The sequence below is a fragment of the Paramormyrops kingsleyae genome, chromosome 21 (genome assembly GCF_048594095.1).
Source record: "Paramormyrops kingsleyae isolate MSU_618 chromosome 21, PKINGS_0.4, whole genome shotgun sequence".
Classification (NCBI taxonomy): domain Eukaryota; kingdom Metazoa; phylum Chordata; class Actinopteri; order Osteoglossiformes; family Mormyridae; genus Paramormyrops; species Paramormyrops kingsleyae.
Window position 1 is genome coordinate 4,431,521 of NC_132817.1, and position 20,778 is coordinate 4,452,298.

General features: G+C 43.2%; 1 protein-coding gene across 1 annotated transcript; it reads right to left on the reverse strand.

Annotated features, from left to right (window-relative positions):
• Positions 1 to 5,400: 5,400 nt before the first annotated feature.
• On the reverse strand, positions 5,401 to 19,304 carry LOC111846480 (volume-regulated anion channel subunit LRRC8C-like). The gene is made up of 4 exons (XM_023816679.2): positions 18,835 to 19,304; positions 17,135 to 17,192; positions 15,531 to 15,673; positions 5,401 to 10,078 (listed from the first exon to the last, which is right to left on the reverse strand). The coding sequence occupies exons 3-4, from the start codon at positions 15,666 to 15,668 to the stop codon at positions 7,829 to 7,831; spliced, it is 2,388 nt and encodes a 795-aa protein (XP_023672447.1). The 5' UTR covers positions 15,669 to 15,673; positions 17,135 to 17,192; positions 18,835 to 19,304; the 3' UTR covers positions 5,401 to 7,828.
• Positions 19,305 to 20,778: the final 1,474 nt, after the last annotated feature.

Consider the following 20,778-nt stretch of genomic DNA (forward strand, 5'->3'; position numbering starts at 1 on the left):
AATCATCCCTCGCCATAAATGCATTTAGCGCTGAAGAAGCTCCCTTACAAATGACTGTTGACCAAAGCAGCACTTAAAAGAGTTATTTTACACGAAGTGATCTGCTGTTATGATTGGGCCTGAGCACTTAATGGAAAATAAATATGCAAAAAATATGCTTAATATAAAAGGCACTTAGAGGATGCAAGACCCAAGGCTCCAATCCACTTGATCTGGTTCACTGGTTTATCACTTTTTTCATATTAACTTCTTGTAGGCCCTAAATTTCCATCTCTGAAACTTAATGGGAAGGAGTTATTTTAAGAGCACAGTACAATGGGCAGCCCTGTTTTATATATATCAGGCAGTAGAGAAACATGCACTGGTTATTACAATCTCAGGCCTGAACACCACAGACATCTTTCTCTGCAAGATAAACGTCTGAAGGGTCCTAAGCTATTAACTTACTGTTAAGATACCATTGATTCTTCAGCCATAGCATTCTTCGTGCCATTTTTAAGGTCCAACAGGACCCTCTTTAATTAAACTTTGTAATGCTTTGATCACTTTCGTTGAATAACACAAAATTAGAAGTACATCTGGGATGTTGGAACATCATCACTGAATCTGAGTCTGACTCTGAAAATGTTTACGTGTACCAAAAATATTATTAAAAGCCATATGCTCCATTCCAAGCTGAAGTGTTTGCTAAAAGTTGAAGCGTGTTAGTGTCACTGTTTGCAGGGTATGAACCTGAATCATGGACAGACTGTAGGATACACAAAATTTGAAGAATGAGGAGACCCCAACCCAACAAAGACCCCACTGCTCTGGGAGGCCAAAAGCAAGACACAGAGAACAGACTTTTACCCTCAGGTCTCATCAGAAGTGAAAAGTTCAGGTCCAGAAAGTACAAATCCAGACCATGGTTTCCTTTCAGCCAACCAACTGAGCATAGAGAGTCAGTCACAGAGGACTCAACTGGTTGGCTGAAACAAAACCTTGGTCTGGATTTGTACTTTCTGGATCTGAACTTTCCACCTTTGGCTCTCACTTTGGGTCCTCGGGGGCCCCCAACAGTCCATGGAGGGAGGGTCGAAAACCATGGACTGTCCCAGGGGTCTCTGAGGACCGGGTGGGGAAAGACTGCTCTATGCACTCCTACAATTTCATTGTACATCCTTAATTTAGCACTGCTAATATCCTTGTTCCTTATTTTTATTGTCTTATTTTACAGTTGTATTTTATATTTACTGTTATTTAAACCTTATTTATTCTTATTTTTTATACAAGTTTGTCTTTATTTTTTGTCTTCCTTGATGCATTTCCTTTCAAGCACCACCCTGGAAGCAGGTGGACAGGCATTTCACTGCACAGAAGTGCAGTGTAAGTTGTGGACAGGCATTTCACTGCACAGAAGTGCAGTGTAAGTTGCGTTTGTGACAAATAAAACTTGAAATGCTTGGAACTTGAAACGAGTCCTACAGAACACATTCACTTTGCTTCTCTTCCTCTTTCTGTACAAAGGCGCCACCTAGGCCTTCGAGTGTGATAGTACAGCCTAAATGCCACCTTTCTAACAGAGATGGAAAAAATTTGTTTGGGAGCCATGAAACAGCCTCGGAAACATTCTCTGAAGGCTTCTGTTCCTTGTCTGCTCGGGGCATTTCCTGCTGTGGTTGGGGGGGGGGATACTGACTCTCTTTATATCAATTGTGAAGGGGGTGGGGGAGCGGCCAACCCATTAAACCACAGCGCAGGGTGTGAGATCACCCCGTATGGTGCCGTCCATACTTAAAATGCTACCTCAGAAGTAAAAATTGCACCCCCCACCCCCCAGGTGGTACTGCCCTGGCTTCTTAGCAAGCCACGGTTTGGTAAAAGCAACAAAAATCACCAGCTTTCAGTTTGCTCATGCAGACCGGATTCTCATCAATATCGTCACAGCAAGGTCAGGAAAAGGAAATGACTGTGGTGATCAGAATTGTTAAAGAATGGAACTATGCTTAAAAAAAGAAAGAAAGAATAGAAAAGAAAAGAGAATTAACTGACCTATCTTTCTGGATGATGCCTTGTGCGTCTCCTGGCTGAAATGTGGAATATGGGCAAGGCCATCATAAGCTGGAGAGGTTAAAGATCCTCTAGTGGAGCAGAAGACACCCGCCACTCTACCAGAAGATACTAGAAAGTCTTTCAAGGTCAATCAAGGGTGGTGTGTGGCACAGGCTGCTGTGTCTGTAATCAGAAGGTTGAATTAGAAGAATGATTAGCAGAGTGATTCTACCTTTGGGCCCATGAATGTGGCCCTACACCCCCCTTAACTCCCCAGGGAATGTCTCACTCTGCCTTCTCAAAAAACGATATTGCTTTGGATAAAAGTGCCTGTTAAATACATAGAACCTAAGCCTGTGAAGTTTGATGTGGCAGTAGGTGGCAAGCCAGCCTCTTAAAAAGCCACATCAAGGGTAAGTGCATTCCTCAGTAAACATGCTGGTGGTTTCTGTTAATGAAATTTTACCCAACATTGTACCATTAAGGTGTTTTGCTACAGGAATTTACAATAACTTCATCTGATGGGTCCAGACAATCAAGAACAAGCCAATTATCTCTACTCATAAAGTGTTTTAAAAGCATTAGGGAAAAAAATCAATTACGGAAGAAAGTCTTGTGCAATCAATATTTATGATGGATAGAGTGCATTCATGCAGTGTTTGTAAATGTCCCCAGAAAGAAAGCCTCTCTGCTTCAGTTCTGTGCCCTCAAGCGGCTGGGAGAGGGACTCCACTGTCACACTGGACATCAAGAAGCTGAGCGGATCCCATTAGAAAGGATGGCAGCATCAGTCATGGCAGTAAAACGTCCAGCTGTGAAATGTACAGCGTGCTTAAGGCTCAGCAGCTGGGTGGAAAATTTCCTTTATTTGCTAGGTTGGTACCAGCAGGTCATGTATCAGGAAAAACAACATTCCAATAACCTGGCCCTTTCTATGGTAACCTGTGTGTTTTTATTCATTTTCACAAAAGGAAAATTTACGGCGAACAACATGACACCAGCTGGGACAGATGGGATTGTATTTATGGGGTTGGGGGGATACCGGAGAGCCTGACCGGGGCCATCTCACTGACAAACCTGACCTGGGCAGAACATAAACATCAACAAAACAAATCTTCGCAACATTATCTCAGGTATCAAATGGTAGCAGACACCAGTCACAGGAAGGGAAACGTGCCTGAATCGCCTTGTGACTCAGATTCCCAACAAAACAACATAACGAAGATCAGTAAAATACAGGCCCCCTGAGCAGTGGTGTGAGGCCTGCTCTGTTGGCCATACTGATTTTCATTGGTTATTCCACATCCATGTGCAGTTGGCAGCGCAAGATGATTGGATGGATATGTAGTACTTGAAAATACAACCTAATGGTTTTCACTACCATTAACCCTAACACAGCACTTCTACCACCTTTGCTATCCTTATACAAAATGAACACGCGTGCAGTTACAAAGTAATTAAGATTTTTTCCAATAACATTTTTGCATGTTCTTGGTTTGTGAAGAAAACGAAATATTTTAAAGATGAAATAAAAGTTAACGTTTTTAATCTATAATATGAAGCCCTGAGTTTTATATTTAATAGGAGTATTCAGTCCTGATGCTGATTTTGTTGCATGTGAATTGTTAAAATCATTGTACCTGGCCAGCCTCACTGACACGCGCTACATTTCAAACGGCATAACGAAAACCAAGAGGAAAGTCTGCTCTCTTTGATCTTCTTGGTCTCCTTTGTGGTTCACGAGCTGCTCTGCCCTTTCCGGCTACGCCTCACCATCTCGCTCTCCCCTCCGAGCCGAATCGATGTTAATTAAATGCCTGCTCCAGACTGCAGTGCAGGAATGCGAGTGTAAGCATGTACTGCAGCTGCAAATGCTTGTGACTCTCAGCACGCTATGCGTAGAGCCAACACCAGTGCTTTCAGTGTCCCTCTTTTCTGCAGTAAATAAAAAATATCTGTGTATTTCCCCTTTTAAGCTACTACAGTTACTGTAGCCGTAACTGTAAAACAAAATGAAGAATTTAAAGCTACGGGGGACAGGTTCCGGCCCCCCCAACCCCGCGTAGGACATGCAGGTACTGAAAATAGATACATGGTTGGATGGAGTACACTTCTATACAGTGTTTATTGAACTTGTAGGCAACAGTCAACAGATTAAAAAAAAAACAAAAAAAACAGAATACATAATATTACATTAATACAACTTCAAAAGTAATTCCATTAGGTCAATGAAGGTAAACATGATTTAAATGCCCGATTTAAAAATTTAACTTTCAAAATGAAGAGGCCACATATAAGGTAACCATGGATACAGCATGTGACGGACACGTGTATTTGGCAGGTTTCGAAGCAATTGACAGAAACAGAAACTGGAGAGTCAGCATGCTGCTTCGTCGCATATCAGTACTCGGAGTTATGCTGACTCAGGTCAAAGCTGACAGCTTTTGGCTTAGCTGGGCATGACGATAGAGACTATTTGAGAACAGTGAATCAGAGGCCTAGTGTGACAGGCTACACTGATGGTAATGTGATGTGAGGTAAGATGCTACTCAGGGTACGAGAGCCCACAGCACTGGGATGAGTATTGTAAGTATCAAGAAAGCGTATCCACCACTGTTTGGCCTCAAACAGCAGAGAAGCTCTACAGCAGGGCTATTCAACTCACGGTCCTCAAGGGCCGAGTCCTGCTCTACAGAAACATTTTCAGTGCAAACCTGAGACCATGTCAGGAAATTTTGGCTTTAAAGAGTATATTGCCTGAAATAGATTAACTACTGTGAAACAGCACTGCACCTGTATATATCTGTATATATATATTTAAAAAAATCAACTTTTTAGAACCTTATTAAAAAAACAAATAACCACATCTTTGGCCTAGAAATGTAAATGTTGCAAAAGTTGCATTGTGTGTGTGTGTGTGTGTGTGTGTGTGTCTTCCCTGACCGCTTCAGAGGCAGAGGGTAACACTGCGCAGGGGCCCGTCATCGCCTGGGCGAACACTCACACCAGCAGCGACCTTCTGTGTGCCCCCCCAGCCCCTCAGCTGACTGGAGAGTCCCACCCCCTCCTCTCATGCACACTAAGCGGATGCTTAACATATTAAACCGATTGTTTCACCCAGTAATTAACGTGGAAGGCATTGCTATTTGGCTTTGACGACTAAATAAAAAAAACGGGTAATGACATAATTGCCACTCTTAGCAGCACAGTGAGGTACGTAGGATGCCAGTGCGTGACTCGTCTTTGGAATATGAAATCAGCTCCGGTCACTGTTTTGGTAACATTAGTGGGCAAAGAAACATCAGCACTCGACAGGGACTCCAGGGGAACTTCTCGCCAGACATACACAAGATTTAACGAGACTAAATGTTCAGCTGGGGTCAGCCAGTCTCTCTTTATATGTAATCCACAACTGGTAAAGCTTCCAGCAAGCTGCTTACAATACAAACATCAGTATCTTACATCCTTTTATTTACAAAATATTCCTTTACTATACTGACTGTAATTCTGTACATAATACTGGCCGTTTTAATGCTGCTTTTACGTTTGTAAGAAACGCATGTTTACCACCACGGAGTGCTGAAATGCATTGTCTTCTCCCGCGCCCTTCCCATGGCCAAGTTCCTCCACCAAGATTTAACCAACTCCAGGGCCCTGTTTCACCAAGTTATTGGATTTAAGGTAGTCTGGGCTAAACGTAAGCGAACAAAGATAAAGGCCATTTAACCTAGGCTACCTTAAATCCAACAAGTTATCTGGCTAAGCAAGAAATCCTGCTTTGTGATACAGGCCCCTGGTGATCAACAAATACCTACACATGTAATACACACATCATGGTTCAAACTATTCACGTAAAAACAGCAACAAACCATTAAAATGTCATTTACCACAAGTACAGTACCTACACTAAAGTTCTTGACCCTCCACGCAGCACTAATTCAGGGAAATCTATCCACAGTCTAATTCAAAGACTACGGCTTGACAGTATTCTTCAACTTTCAGGCAGGTTAAAGGTTTCTATGAGGGTTTAGCCTGCTAGCAAAACAGAAAAATATAAAAAGTCAATTAGTGAGTGCAGCCTTTGTGTATCAGAGCACTTATGGGGTCAGATAACTTTATTTGTGGCAACAAACGGCCCACTTTAGGTTTTGCCTTCCAGTCTTCAGGTTGTTAGGGATTTAAAGGGAGCTGCACCCCCCCACCCCCCACCCCCCAGGGGCATCTCTTTACCCATCTCTCCATTCACCAGCAGGACGGTCTGCTCCCTGGGTCTTTTACGTTATAAGTCACGTTGCAGGTCTTGTCACGGTAATTTGAATCACGTAAAGCAACGAAAATAGCTCTAAGTGTTTAAAACGTCTTCCTCTGGTTAAAAAGCAACTACTGGAATAAAAACTTCCTGTTTACCAGCACAGTGCGATTGGTTCTGGTACAGCAATTCCCAAAAATCAGTCTATATTTATATGATTAATAACTACTTCTGCAGGCTGTCCAATGGCAAGTGGATCCAGCCAGATTTTCCAATTACACATGAGTATCTGCTCATATTGGGGTATTTGTGGGGGAAATTAGAAATCAAACTCATCTACAAACAACCAAAGAGGGTAAAAACCTGCATGTCAATGTGGATACACTGTCTGCCAAAACATGGCTACATGAAAGCAGGTCGAATGCTCACACCGTCCATAAACCAACAATTCATTGTTTTGTTTCTAGGAATATGAGTAACAGTGCAAATAGTGGAAAAATCTGTACAACGGCCCTCCTCCTAAAATCAGCTGGGTTTCCCCTCTGAGTAAATTACAGGAACAGCAGGGTATCAACGTTAAACACTTACATATGGACAATAAAAAACACCCAAACCTATTTCCTATGCAGGAACTAAAAACAACAAATCTGTTGCGAGCATAAACTGACTTTTTTGCCACATGATGGCGACTACTGGGTTGATCAGGAGGTAAGTTCACATTGCTAGTTAAAAATTTGAATCTGCATCTGCACTTAACACGCACAACTTGCTGCTGATTTAAACATAACATGTTTACCTAAACAGCTGAATCAACCAGATACGACCCAATAAACCCTGACTAAAAAACCCATTTGGACCGACAGCACAATAAAACTTAAAACTGATGTGTAACTAACCTGGATAGGTACCTGGTATTCTGTAAACTAGCTATGGCTAGTGTGAAATAGATAGTAAAACAATTGTTTTACCCCCGTTATCCAATCAGCAGAGAGAGATTAAAATAATTTGTAACAAGTTACGTTTGATGAATTCCTAAGAAAAAACATTACTGTCCTTTGGAAAAGGAATCAGAGTCAGTGAATGGATGGTAGTACAACATAAGGTAAAGAGGAAAAAATCAATTCCAATAAGCATAATTAAAAAATTCCAGCAAATACTATTCTTAATGGTCAATGGGTTCAAGTATGTGTCTTTTCATCTTTTTCAGTCCCCACATTCTGATGAAGGCAATGTGGTTCCATGTCGAACTGGCAGTCAGTATTATTATCATGTTCTACCTTACGGTCTAAAGGATGTGCTTTTATATACTCATATTACAAATTCTTCTTCAATTCATGAAAATTGTCCTGGCTTCTAGCCAACAACCGTCTGCAATGCAGAGTAATACATTTTTACTAAACGTAGGCTACCTACTAAAGGAAGATGCAGACAATCTGGTTTACTTGGACTCCTGAATTATACATGTAACACTGGGATTTAATCATACACCTGTAAAAATTGCCACTGTGCATCATTCATAATCATCCACTTAAGACATTTGGAGTGAAATCAGTCATCCCCGAGTTGTTCCCTGACATCAGAAGGCAACATTTCGAACAAAGTATCTTCCACGAAAAGGCCACTGCGTTTCAGAGCCGGACAGGAGCCAAGCTCAGGTGGCAAGCTCTCCATATGATTGCCCTTGAGTTCTAAGTGTGACAGCAAAGCCAGGTATGATATCTTTGGAGAAAGCACAGTCAACAGGTTCCGGCCTAATTTAAGGACTTTCAATTTTTTGCAGAAGAACAGTTCGTCTGGGAGACTCTCGATCTTGTTGCAGGAAACTGCGAAATACTGAAGGCTTTGAAGAACACCAATCTCTGGGGGAATGAATCGGATCTCATTGTTAGACAGATCGATGTATCGCAGCTTATGGCACAAGAAAAGTTGCGGGGGGAGAACTTCAATCTTATTATGGCTTAGATAAAGGCGTTCCAAGCTACCCAGCTTTTTGATGTGCTCAGGGATGTGGCTGATGCTGTTATACCACAACTTCAGGCACGTGAGCTTCCGCAAATGCTGGAAGCTGAGGATCTCCTCAATGGACTTGAGACTGTTCTCTTTCAGGTCAAGCTCTTGCAAGTTAGTGAGGCTGAAGATGGCATGAGGGATTCTCTCCAGGTCGCAGTGCACCAGCTCAAGTTCCACCAGGTGGATCATCTTCTTCAAGTTGTTGAAGATGACCAGCTTGGTGCCGTCGTTGTGTATGTAGAGCCTCTGGAGGTGGCTGGACGCGTCCACAACTGACTGGGGGATCTTGGAGAAGTTGCTCTTTAGGTGGAGGGTCTTGAGACACTTCAGCTCACGCAGGGACTCCAGTGTGATGCTCCTGGAGATGTCGGGGCTCAGGGAGCCAATGAGGTGTAGCTCCTCCAGGTTGCGCAGACTATAGACCCACGATGGCAACTCCCGGCTGTCATCAAACTTGACGTGCAACACCTTGAGGTTTTCCCTCAGGAAGGAAATAGCAGCACTGTGTATGCTGAGGGAGCACTGGTACAAAACCAGCTCTTCCAGCTCCTTCAGCTGGGAGATCGAGGCTGGTATGGTGACATTGTTTATGATCTCCAGCTTCAAAGACTGGAGCTCGCTTACTTCGAAAATAGTATCTGGAAGACCGGACAGCATGAAGAGCTGCAGCTCCAGCCTGTTGTTGCTGTTGGTCTGCAACCTTTGGCGTAATTTTTCCGTCGTCCACTCGTGATTTAAATTTAGCTGCTTCAGCTTGTTCTCGCTGACTTCTGATAGAAACACGGCGAACCTCTTCGAGTAAAGAGGGTCGTACTGATCGATCATGTGGAGCATAAAGGCGAAGTCGTTCCGTACGTCGGGAATGTCGTCAATCCCCGTCTCCTGGCGCACATACTCAAAGGAGTATTCCTTGAGGGACCGATGGAAGAGCCAGTACAACGTGTAAAGACAAGTGAATCCGTAGACGCCCACCAAGCACAGATAGAAGTAAGTTAGCTTGAAGAGCAAATGCGCCTTAGTGAGGTTGCACAAGAAGTTTTTGTAACCAGTCATTTCCAGGATATCCGTACAGTTCACTCTGAACTCCATTTTTGACACCATCACACAGTTGTAGCCAATAATAAGGAGAAAATTGAGCACTTTGAGAACATTCTGGCGAACATACATGATGTACAGCAAGTCCCCCTCTTCCACATGCAAACGGAACTTCTTGATCTTCTCAAACAAGGCCTTAGCTTGTTCGCCTTCCTTTTTGTCCAGGACTCCAGCATCTGGCTTGTCGACGACCACCTTCTCCGGTATGGACCTGACGGACTCCTCTTCCTCCGTGTTGTCCACAGTCACATCCTCATGAATGTTGAACTTCTGCATGACCATCGTTTTATCCTTGTCCCCTGGTTTCTCCCCGGAAACTTCTGATAAAGCCCTGGTGGTCCAGGGTGAGTCAAAGCACTTGCCTAAGATGGAAATGAAGTGTTCTATTTTGGAGCTGGATCCTGGGAATTTGAACCAGAAATTGCTGCACACCATGAAGATCATGGTATGTATGAGCACTAGGTAGGGAAGGTACTTGGCGTACCAGTGCAGCGCCGTCTCGTAGCATATCTGGTTGATGAAGTTGTACTGCTGAAAATCGAGGTTAGTCTTCAGGCCTTTCATTTCATTAACTACTGGTGCAGGGGGGGCAGTGGAGTTGGCCACTGTCCCATCATTGGGATTTGACAAGGCCCCAGTCTGGTTTGGTGCAGGTACTCTTTGTGGAAGGCAGATGATTTTGTCTTGCATTATCTAGAACGAGACAGAAAGCAAACATGATAAATCAACCAAAAACACAAGTATCATAAATAGGGCTGCAACGATTCATCGAGTAACTCTAATAACTCGATTACAAAAAATCCTCGATGCAAATTCTTTGCTTCGATGCTTCGTGTAATCCGCACGACCATGTACTGCTTAGTGATCACCGCGTTTCACTCAGAGGATTATTACTGTCGCACAGTGTGCTTACGCTGCCGTACGTGTAGCAGGTTTGATTTGACGGCGCAATGGAGGAAGGCTGGGAAAATAGCGAGGAAAGTCAGAGAAAGAGGAAAAATGTCAAGTTTGGGACCATTTCAAACAAAAGAAAAGTGAAAATATCGTACAGTGTGTCCACTGTAAAACCGATTTAGCACAATAGCACAACGTCAACGATTCAACAACTCTGCCCACCCAGCCCACCACCTGCTCAACCTGCATCCCTCCGGCAGGCGGTTCAGGTCAATAGACGCCCGCACTACAAGACTTTCCAACAGCTTTTTTCCCTGGGCCATATGTTCACTTAACAAAAGCAATACCCCTCTGCAGACATTGGCCACCCACCACCCCCCCCCCCCCCCCCCATCGTCTGCCATGATTAACTGTGCCTCTGGAAGTTGTATTTGATCACTTTATCCTCATCACCTTCGCACTTTATCACCAGGCATCTTATAGTTTTATGCTGCTATGTTTGCTACAGTGTTATACCTTGTGCAGGGGAGTGTCTTGTTTTGTTTTGAATATTTATTATTTTTTAACTATGTTAGTCTTGAAGCACTGACCAAGAGTGGCAACTCTAAATTTCGTTGTATTTTATGCGATGACAAATAAAGCTTCTGTTCTATTCTATTCTATCTCAACAGAAAGCACCCAGTCTATGCATCCAGTCTACAGAGCGGAACCAATACAATGTAAGCGCGAGCGTTTCACTCACATCTGCGGATAAAAATAGACCTGCCATAGAAACGTATTTATGGGCATATGTGTGAATAAAAAAAGTATAACAAGATTCAGCCCAAGCAGCCCCTATTTTTCCTCAACAAAAACACTGATAATACAACAGCAGTAAAATTATGCCGTCGTAGTTTAATTAACATGGAGCTGGAGCCTGTCTATACACTAACAGCAAAGAGCAAAGAGACGGTTCCGTTACAGAGATGGTGAACTCGGGTGGAGTGAAGGAAAACAACAGCAGTGCTTGTAATCGCTACTAAACCTTTACTGGTAAAGAGCTGGCGAGAGTCCTTAATCAAACCAGCTGTTCAACGCGCTGAAAGGTGAAGAAAAGCCATGTTTTCAGCTGCTCCCATTCCACAGCAGTTAAAATAGAAGCTGTTTGTATGCAGATAAACTGTTAGCTTAGTTTGACACAAAATTTTAATTTGGTAACTTGCAGCAGGATGACAGCAGCCGTCACACTTTGTCGCAGTGATACCTGCAGCATGCGGGGGTGAGTAAAGGGGAGCGTGGGGTGTATGTACTCAACTAGATCTATTTCAAGGCTTTAGTAATATTTACAGAATCAGATTAATATGAATAATATTACATAATTATAATATAATATAAAAATGACCCACCCACTAGGGCTGTGTGATATAGCATAAAATTCATATTGCTGTATAATTTGAACCATAGACGGTAGACGGTATATGTTGCGGTATATGATTTGATCTGTAAATTTCAATATAACTGTTTTTGAAAGGGTAACATATGTCCATAGCAAAGGCATTGCAGCAGGAAGTCGTATGATAAACTGTTAACACATTGCAAAGTCGTCATGAACGTATTATATTTATTGTGTAAATCTGCAATTATAGAAAAAATATGAAAACATTTCAAGTAACTTCCCTGGTTTTATCTTATATCAAAAACACAGGTTGGTTTTGTAAATTGCAAGTAAGCAGAAAACAAGACACAGAACCAAAAGCTACGAAACTAATACAATTAGACTAGTGTCATAACTCCACCTATATTAGTATGATTCTCTCTCCCATAAAGGTCCTGCCAGGCTGAGTCCTGCACGGGTCCGGGTACCCGATGGGTGACCCGCAAATTTTGATGAAACGGGTGAAAAATATTCTACTGTGTCGGATACGAGTTCGGGTCGGACGCAGGAGAGCGCGGGTCTAAATTGCGGTTTTCAAAACATCATGTGCCAACAAAAAATACCCTAGGGCTATATTTTAGTGACACACAAAAAATCCCTGCATTGAAGATAAAACGTAAAATCCATATCAGTTTATGCCTGTACGCGCACTGCTGGAAATCTCTCCCACTTTCATTTTCAAAAAACGCTCGTTTTGCTTATTATTAGGCTGTTATTAAGCAACATTTACATTTGGTTATGCCTTGTCGTTTGTTGTGGCAATAAACTTTTGTCTTTAATTTTGCCTATCTGACTGATTTTCATTCAGGTGCGGGTCAAGTGTCGGTATTTATTTATAGCGGGTCGGATTGGGTGCGGAATTTTATTTTATTTCTGTCGGATAACGATTCGGATACGGGTTTAAGTATGACGGGTACGGGCGGGTACGGTTTGTCAAAATCAGACCCGTGCAGGTCTCTGCTGCTAGGTGCAGCAATAATCATATAAATAATTTAATATAAATCATATAAATAAATTATTATTTGACGTGACTTGATTACGTCATTGACAACCACCACACACACTCATTCTCTAATACACTTAAACACACACACTCTCACTCACATTCACTTACACACACATGAACATGCACACACCATTCCTACCTCATCCAGGAGATACAATCCTGTCAGAATTTTTTTTATGCCTCCTATAAATGTACAAGAATACAGAAAAAGTAAAGGCCATCTTAATTTATGCCTTAGTTTAAGATATATGTATAGCTTTTTTCAGTAATGTTATTTGACATTATTTTATTTTTGCATTTAAGAAAGTGTTTTCTTTAAAAAGAAAAAAACAAAACAAATATGTACATAAATGAACTAAAAGGGTTTAGTACTTTTGTCAGTTGTTGTATGGAGTTAAAATCATCATTAAAAATGTTCCTAAAAAGGAAACCCATGAGTTGTTCACTTTAAGAGACCTGTCTATTTTTTCTTTTTTGAATAGTTACTATTGCTCTTTAATAAGACAAAAGTATTTCTTATCCGATTACGCGATTAATCGATGGAATAATCGGTAGAATACTCGATTACTAAAATAATCGATAGTTGCAGCCCTAATCATAAGCCATATGGACGGCGGTTTTTTGACACATGCACCATCTAAACCAGAGTGCCGGGATCCCGCAGCGCCAGCCAGCACGTTCGGATGAAATTTCACTCTCAGCTCCTGCAGGAGGGAGGCGGCCCAGACCAGCAGAGACGGGGAATCTCCACTCAGAATGAGAACAATCGATAAGCTTATGGCCCATTCCATTCTCACCCCCGATGAGGCATCTTCTGCCCCATTGTCCTCAAACCCCTCCCGGAATGATTCCATCAGTAGGGGTATTTAATCAATCAATGGGGCCAAGGCAGGTATTGTCAGCACGTTACATGATAATTAACCGTAATAGATTTGCATCTCTTCTCACTTGGTTGTTTGTTATTAGACTGTGAGGCTGCCATGAATCTTCCCTCACCTTCAGCTCTTATGAGCGCCCAGTAGCTCACAAAGTATCTCCTGCAAAGGACTTTGATTATTACAAATGACTTTTTTATCACCGGTGCTTGAAAGTAGAGAGCCTCTAGTAGATGGTGTTTACACGGCGCTCTGTCGGGAGGGGGGGGGGGGGGTTACAAGGCAGCATAGATTGCGCCAAACTCCACAGCTCAACATGTGAGTCATGCAGGAAAGGAGCAATTATCAGGAAGATAGAGAACAGCAGAGAGGGCAGTCAATCCCTCTTCTGATCTGCACTCACAGTAGCTACAGAAATGTCAGTCCTCATAATCAGAAACATTCTCTTTTCAGACTTCAGACGAGTGTTGGAATATAATTCAATCCAGATTGTAGTTTGGCTCATTAAGCGCCATATCCGTTAATAAAGCCTTGGGTCCCTCGTAACGCAGAACAGCCAGCGTCTCTTCCAGAGAAAGCACATAATAAAAATACGGCGGGCTAATTACCGCCCAGCCTCGCAAGCGGGCCACAAAAACAGCCGTTTCTGCTTCCCTGGACAATCACAGGCCAGGCGAAGCTAGGAGTCACTGATCAGCAGACATCCGTTGCCTCTGCTTAGCTTGAGAACCTAGCGAGATGCTTTCAGGAGGTTTGAAGATGGACACTAGGTGCATTAGATGCGTAACCATCTTCCTGCTGCCTTGGATGCTGCTGGCCTGAGGTTCGGGTGAATATTTTCTGTTTCATGTTGGGGGGAGGTAACATTTTTTCAGGATATCCTGTTCGTTTGGACTGTGTATATTTTAATATTATTTTGCTCTGTTTATTTGTCTGCACCATGTGTACTGTCTGGGCACTGCATATTGTTTTCCACTGTATGCTTTTATTGCATGAAACTTTAGGTACCTTGCTGCTGTTTGCACAAGAATCTTCCCCCTGGGTTCAATAAAGTTTTATCTAAAAATCACAATCGCGCTCAGATTTCCTAAGATGTAACAAAATTTCTCTGTGCTCTGCCTGGTCGGTGAAGAACGGGAGACGCCATGTGAACAAACACAGAGAGTCTCACACACAACCTGCAAGTTTCTGCTGCAGCTGACTTTCTAAATATATACAGCAAGTAACTAGGAGGGACTTTAATTGCTCCAATGTGCTGCTAGGACTCCAGGCACCAGCTCGTAAAACGGGGGGTGGGGTGGGGGGGAGGGGGAGGTCCATGGTGCCAAGGACGAAATGCACCCCCCTCTTCTCTTGTTACCAACCTCTGGCACACAGGCCAAACTCGTATGTCAGCACCATGCCATCCGTGAGCCCACAGCATAAAGAGGCGTCTCTGTTTTCACAAGTCAATCTCTACGGTATTTTTTTCATTGAGACACATGAGGCAGCGGCGGCGACGGATCGGGAGGCGTGAGATTAGGCCGGAGCTCCCAAGCAGATGTTTCCTTTTGTGTACAATGTGGTAAACAAACGGTGCACAATGACGGTGGAAACACTTACAGGGGAAGCAGGACAAGGGGGCACTAATTATTTATGAGGCAAAATGGAGGGTTTTTTAAGAGATGCACAGCTACAGAAATAGAGAAAAAGCAGAAGCTATACTGGAAATATATAATACTGTACATAATCACATCTATATGAAAACAAAAATACCAACATGAACTGAAATGTTGTGACGCTATAAAACATTCCGTTCAAATCCTAAAAAAACCACAAACCCTTTATGTGGGGATATTTACATTAGACCAGCAGGGCGGCACACAATGTAGCAACAGATGGTGTCAGGAAGCGATAGATACTGGGTAAAACAGGGTGGGGGTTGGGGAGCCCAGTGGGGGGTGGGGGTGCCCTTACCTGCATGGTACACGCAAACACGCCGACCATGAGCATGACCACGGAGAGGTAGTCTGTGAAGACATCCCACCAAGGCTTGAGCACCCGGAACGCCGGCTGCTGTTCCATAAACTGGCGGAATTCCGTAACGGGAATCATGGCTCCTGTCGGGAGAATGAGGACAGCTCTGACAAAGGGGCTCCGGCATGCCTGGGCCTCGTCAGGAGGCGTGGCCAGTTCGACTTCCACCCCCGCCCAGATTAAGGTCACACTATTGTTTTTAAAAAAGGTAAAAAAAAAAAAAAAATCGCCATTTTATATCACAGGCAGCTTAGGCACCCATCTAAATTTAGCCTTGTTTGAACTGCATATTTCTTAGAAATGACCCCTCTCTATTCTAACAGACTGCGGTGAGAGTCACAGTTACTGGAAAAAACAAGAAAGCAATAAGAGTTAATTCAATAAGTCTGCCATTTCCATCCACTAACAGAGTCCGCTGAAGTGTGGCACGGTTTGATGTGTGGGATTTAAAGGGGAAGGTCAGATCCCCATTGGGGGCAGTGTGCAGCTCAGCAGGCTAAGTCTCTGTGCCTGTGATGGGCGGGTTGCCGGTTCGAGCCCCGGCCTCACCAGAACCGTCGTACGTCCATGGGTCCTGGAGCAACACCCGTAACCCCCAGCTCCAGGGGTGCTGCACATTGGATGACCCCTCACTGCGACCCCCCCCTCACCTGCATATGTGTCTGCGTGTCCCATGGGGAGCCGCGTGAGGTAAGCAAAAAGAGAATTTCCCCACGGTGTTTAATAAAGTATCACTATTCATATCCGCCATGCTGGTGACTCAGCACCCAGAAACGCCACGTTTTCTGCATCCCAAAGCAATCTGAGCAGCCGTTCTGCCTTATTTTTGAGGCTGAACTGTGACGTCATTCGTCCGATCAGAGACCTCCATCTACTTTCCGTTCGACAGTTCGGTCATGCGGACAGTCCTCCGCCTGCCTGATTACTCTGTTTACCTTTTTGGTCAAACAAACTGAAGCTGCATAAGGAGACTCTGCCCATTCTTAGGAAAAACACAACAACACAAACAAAACAAAAACGTCTAATGCAAATTGGGCAAAAGTCTCAGGCTGCTAATTATGCAGAAATTCTGCTTCAGGGGGCGCAAAACCATGATACTGTGTCTGTCACTGTCAGCAGAGGTTTGGAAACTGAAGCGGTGTTCATCTAGCCCCCCAGCCAGGTATCACTAACTGGCGGAAGAAATTCTTGTTACTTTTTTTTACTGTGTTATTGTTCATTGGCATATATTCTAATGTTAAATTGTGTTTTTCTTCTGTGCAAACATGCACATACTGCCCAAATAAATAGCTTTAAACATAAACATTTCTGTTGTACAGAACTGCATTCTAGATAATTAGACACACTGAAATATGGATCAGGCAATCTGTATTTCACTTATTATTTATAACTTCATTAAAATGTATTTATTTTTATGTAGTCACACCCTGCATTTGCTTTCTGGTCTGTTTCTACATACTTGGACCCCTATTTATCCTGGAGTAACATTTTCACTGTAACACTGCAAAAGGGTACTCACTGTAACACTGCAAAAGGGTACTCACCGTCTCACGGATGTTACCTCACGGCAGCAAAAGCTGGCGGCAGCCTATTGTTCTGGGTCTGAAGATAAAATTGACGGCCATTAAAAGTGATTGACAAACACACAAAACAGAATACGAGATCAAACTTCTTCAGACTGTAACACGAAAGACAAGAGAGAGCTAATTTTATCTCAGCACATCCGTTCGTGTGCATGCTCTGGATAACCACACCCTTTCAAGATAAACACGCCTGTTTGACTGTTTATAATTCACTAAATCCCAGTTATCACAGATGAGGTATTTTCCCATGGACTTAATTCACAGGAGCTTTCGGAGATGCTTTATAATTCTGGTGATATTTTTCTCATCCTGCACACTGCGTGTCTTAAAAGCACATCATCTCCAGCAGATGGTATGTCACCATCTGGACCCTCTTCCCATAAAGATCTCACATAAAAAGCACTGGTGGACAGCAGTGAACATTCCCGAGAACCGTGACCACCCAGCTGTGGAACAATAGTTATCAGTGGAGTGACTCGTGTAAAAGTCGTGTGAAATGTACAATTTGCAAGAGCTCAGGAAAGCCACCGTTCTGCTCAATGCTCACTAGAGTTCTGTAGGGTGGGGGGAGGGCTTTGCCTTTAAATAGTGGATCAAAACAAAAACTTAATCAGGAATTGTGATCATTATCACAAATGCTAATATTAAACTTACTGAGATAGCTTGTTTGTTCTTCAAATAAGATCTGAGTTCTTGTCAGTGGGCAAAATTTGTTCCAACAGTTTTTTTTAAATAATAAAAGTGTTCTTACTTCCTTAAATATATAGTAAGTACAACTGTACCAGGCTGGACTGCAGTTTCATGCCTTAGTATGACACAAAATCAACCCTCTCGATCCTTATTTGCTCTTAATAGCTCTTCACTAACCACCCATGTCTTACATCTGCTCTTTCCTGCAGGGCATAACCAAAATAAGGGTCAATTCATAGCTTACTCATTCCTAAGGAACAAAGTCAGCTCTCTGTGAGCGTTATTTGCACTTTTTCAGACCGATGAAGGGAGCCTGCATGCACAGAGCATGTGTTAATTTAGCTCACACATTTGCTGCTTGTCTGCTCCTCGACTCACAAACTTTTCGGGGGCTCAGGCTTGACTTTTACTAGGCAGTAATCCTTCAGTCTCGTCTGCTCCCACTCCGCTATTGTTATCCATCAATGGAGATCTCAACCTTCCCACGGCTCAGAATAAGCTCATCTCATTTAAGTCGAGTCATGCTGGACAATACCGTGAAACAATTCAACAACCAGAAACCATAAGATATTAAACGTGGTAAAACTGGAAACAAAACCAGCCTGGAGACAGTTTGCATCACTCCGGCGCACCGTTTCATCCAAGGCAGCTGATCAGATCGCTACTAAATGTTTATTTAGCTAATCTGGGCATTTAAACCATCGCGAAAGGAGAGCGGTTCAGAGGCCACAAAGACACGTACTTTACATTGTGAGTAGTTCTTAAAAAGAAAATTAAATACAGCATTTTGTTTAAAACTACCATTTCCACCTTTGCCTGATTGCACTATTATGAAGACGCATGGTCATCTGTTGCGTGGGACTTTATTCCCGATTATTCGCCTTAAATGTCCAGTTAAATTAAATAACGCAGCTCCCTTCTACACACATTTCCACGAAGCGGGTTTTAAAGAGGCAGAAAGCAGCCCTCACCGTCCCCCTGCGCGTAGCGTCCTTGGCCGGGCTGTGCTGGTGCTGCGAGCGGCCGTGACCGCATGTCCTTCCTCGCGTTGCAGTGCGGCCGCTGCGCTTCCCCGTTATCCCGGCGGCGGGGCGGGGGCTCCAGTCTGCAAAAACTCCCCAACGCCGCCCCGAACACAACGGGGGGCGCCTCTCCTTTTGCTCAAATAAGTTGTTATTCGAGACGACACGTCCATGTGAATATCCGCCGCCACCTCCCGCCCTTTCCGTTTCAGTGTAACGGGCAGCAGATGCCTATAATTTAGACCGTAAAGCGCTATAAATACGGACTGAGGTGTGTATGGATCTCTGCGGGAATGCAAGGCGAAATGCGGCGGACTGCTGAGCACACACATACACACACACACACATACATACATACATACATGCATATCATTTACAATGTATTTTTCTCAAGACACCTCACAGCTAATGCTGCGCAGAAACTTCCATTTGTGTATATATAAAATATATAACGTCATTTATACCTTATATATATATATATAAGGTATAAATGACGTTATTTCTAAAGTTTGCAGGAGTTGGTAAAGTTTGTAAATATGTAGAATACAAACGCATTAAGAATGAGGGTGGCTTTGCATGCTGAATGAATAAAGTCCACTGAGAGACATTACAGTATCACCGTTCGATTTCCGGGACTAAAGCATAAAAATACGTAACGATACGTATAAGGAAAAAAAAGGTACGGATCGCCAGCGATAGGTCTATGTGTAAATGATGTTTTGTGGCTAATCGATAGATGTTTTAGTGGAAATACTATTAACAGCTTTGGCCGCTGTCCAGGATGAGAATGAATTGATGCATTATTTGTACAGGCACATTGTAATGCTTCTTTTCCCGTATCATGTCTTACACTCCTTTGAGACGTACAAACATATACAATTGAGATTGAAACTTGGGGTCGAAGCACAGGATCAGACATTTACCCAGCACCCCCTGCAGCATTTTGGGTGGTCAAGGGCCCAATGGAGATGACGGTTCTGCCAAGGGTGGGCCCACATCCCTCTGGTTACACACACAGAGGCCTGACCGGCTGAGCCACACAGGATGGACAGATTACTAACAGCAACAATTAACCAGTTAATCAAAATAATAGTAATGTTACTTCCTCAGTAGAGGAAAGCAGGACAGGCGGACTCCTCCTTATCAGTATGGTCACTTTGGGCGGAGGCTGAAAAAATGAGAGGCTCAATGGAAGTTCCCAAAAACACAGTCATTATCCACTGTGATTAGGGACAGAGCATCACACAGATATTTACTCACATGAAACAGAGGTAGGTAGACGCAATATGGACTTCACCCCTCTGCTGGGAGAGACGTCCTGCAGCTCAGATTTTGGAAATCTGTTTCTTCTGGTGCTACATAGTAAAGGGGTTTCTGTAACTAATGTTGTTTCTTCATAATATGAACATGGTTTTGAAGGAAACATTTATTCCAGAACAGAAAATGTGAGATCTGATGAAGAATAACGCAAAGCGATTTTAGAAACATGCACAGCAATGAACCGTTCCAGAATGACACAGCTGTGTACAGCCAAGGCGACTGTTTTCGTAGCGATTTCGTGGGTATTAAAGATTCCAGAGAGACCACATACTGCTCATTGTGAAGTTAATGAAATGTTGGGCTGTTATCAACGTGCCACTTAAACGACACAGTACAGAGTTCAGGAGGGACGCCAGCAGATTAAATGCAGGTCTGAGCAAACGTGCTGACGGTAGCAAAATTGTCTTTTTTTTGTTTTACTTTGGGACTTAGTTCTGGCCAAAGCTTATTAGTCTTGTTCCCAGTGTTGCAGTGGAGATACAGTCCAGATTTTGCCAGAAGATTAATGATATGAGTGATTGCAATACTGTGCATAAAAACAAAGTACATTTATCAGCACAGGTAAATCACAGG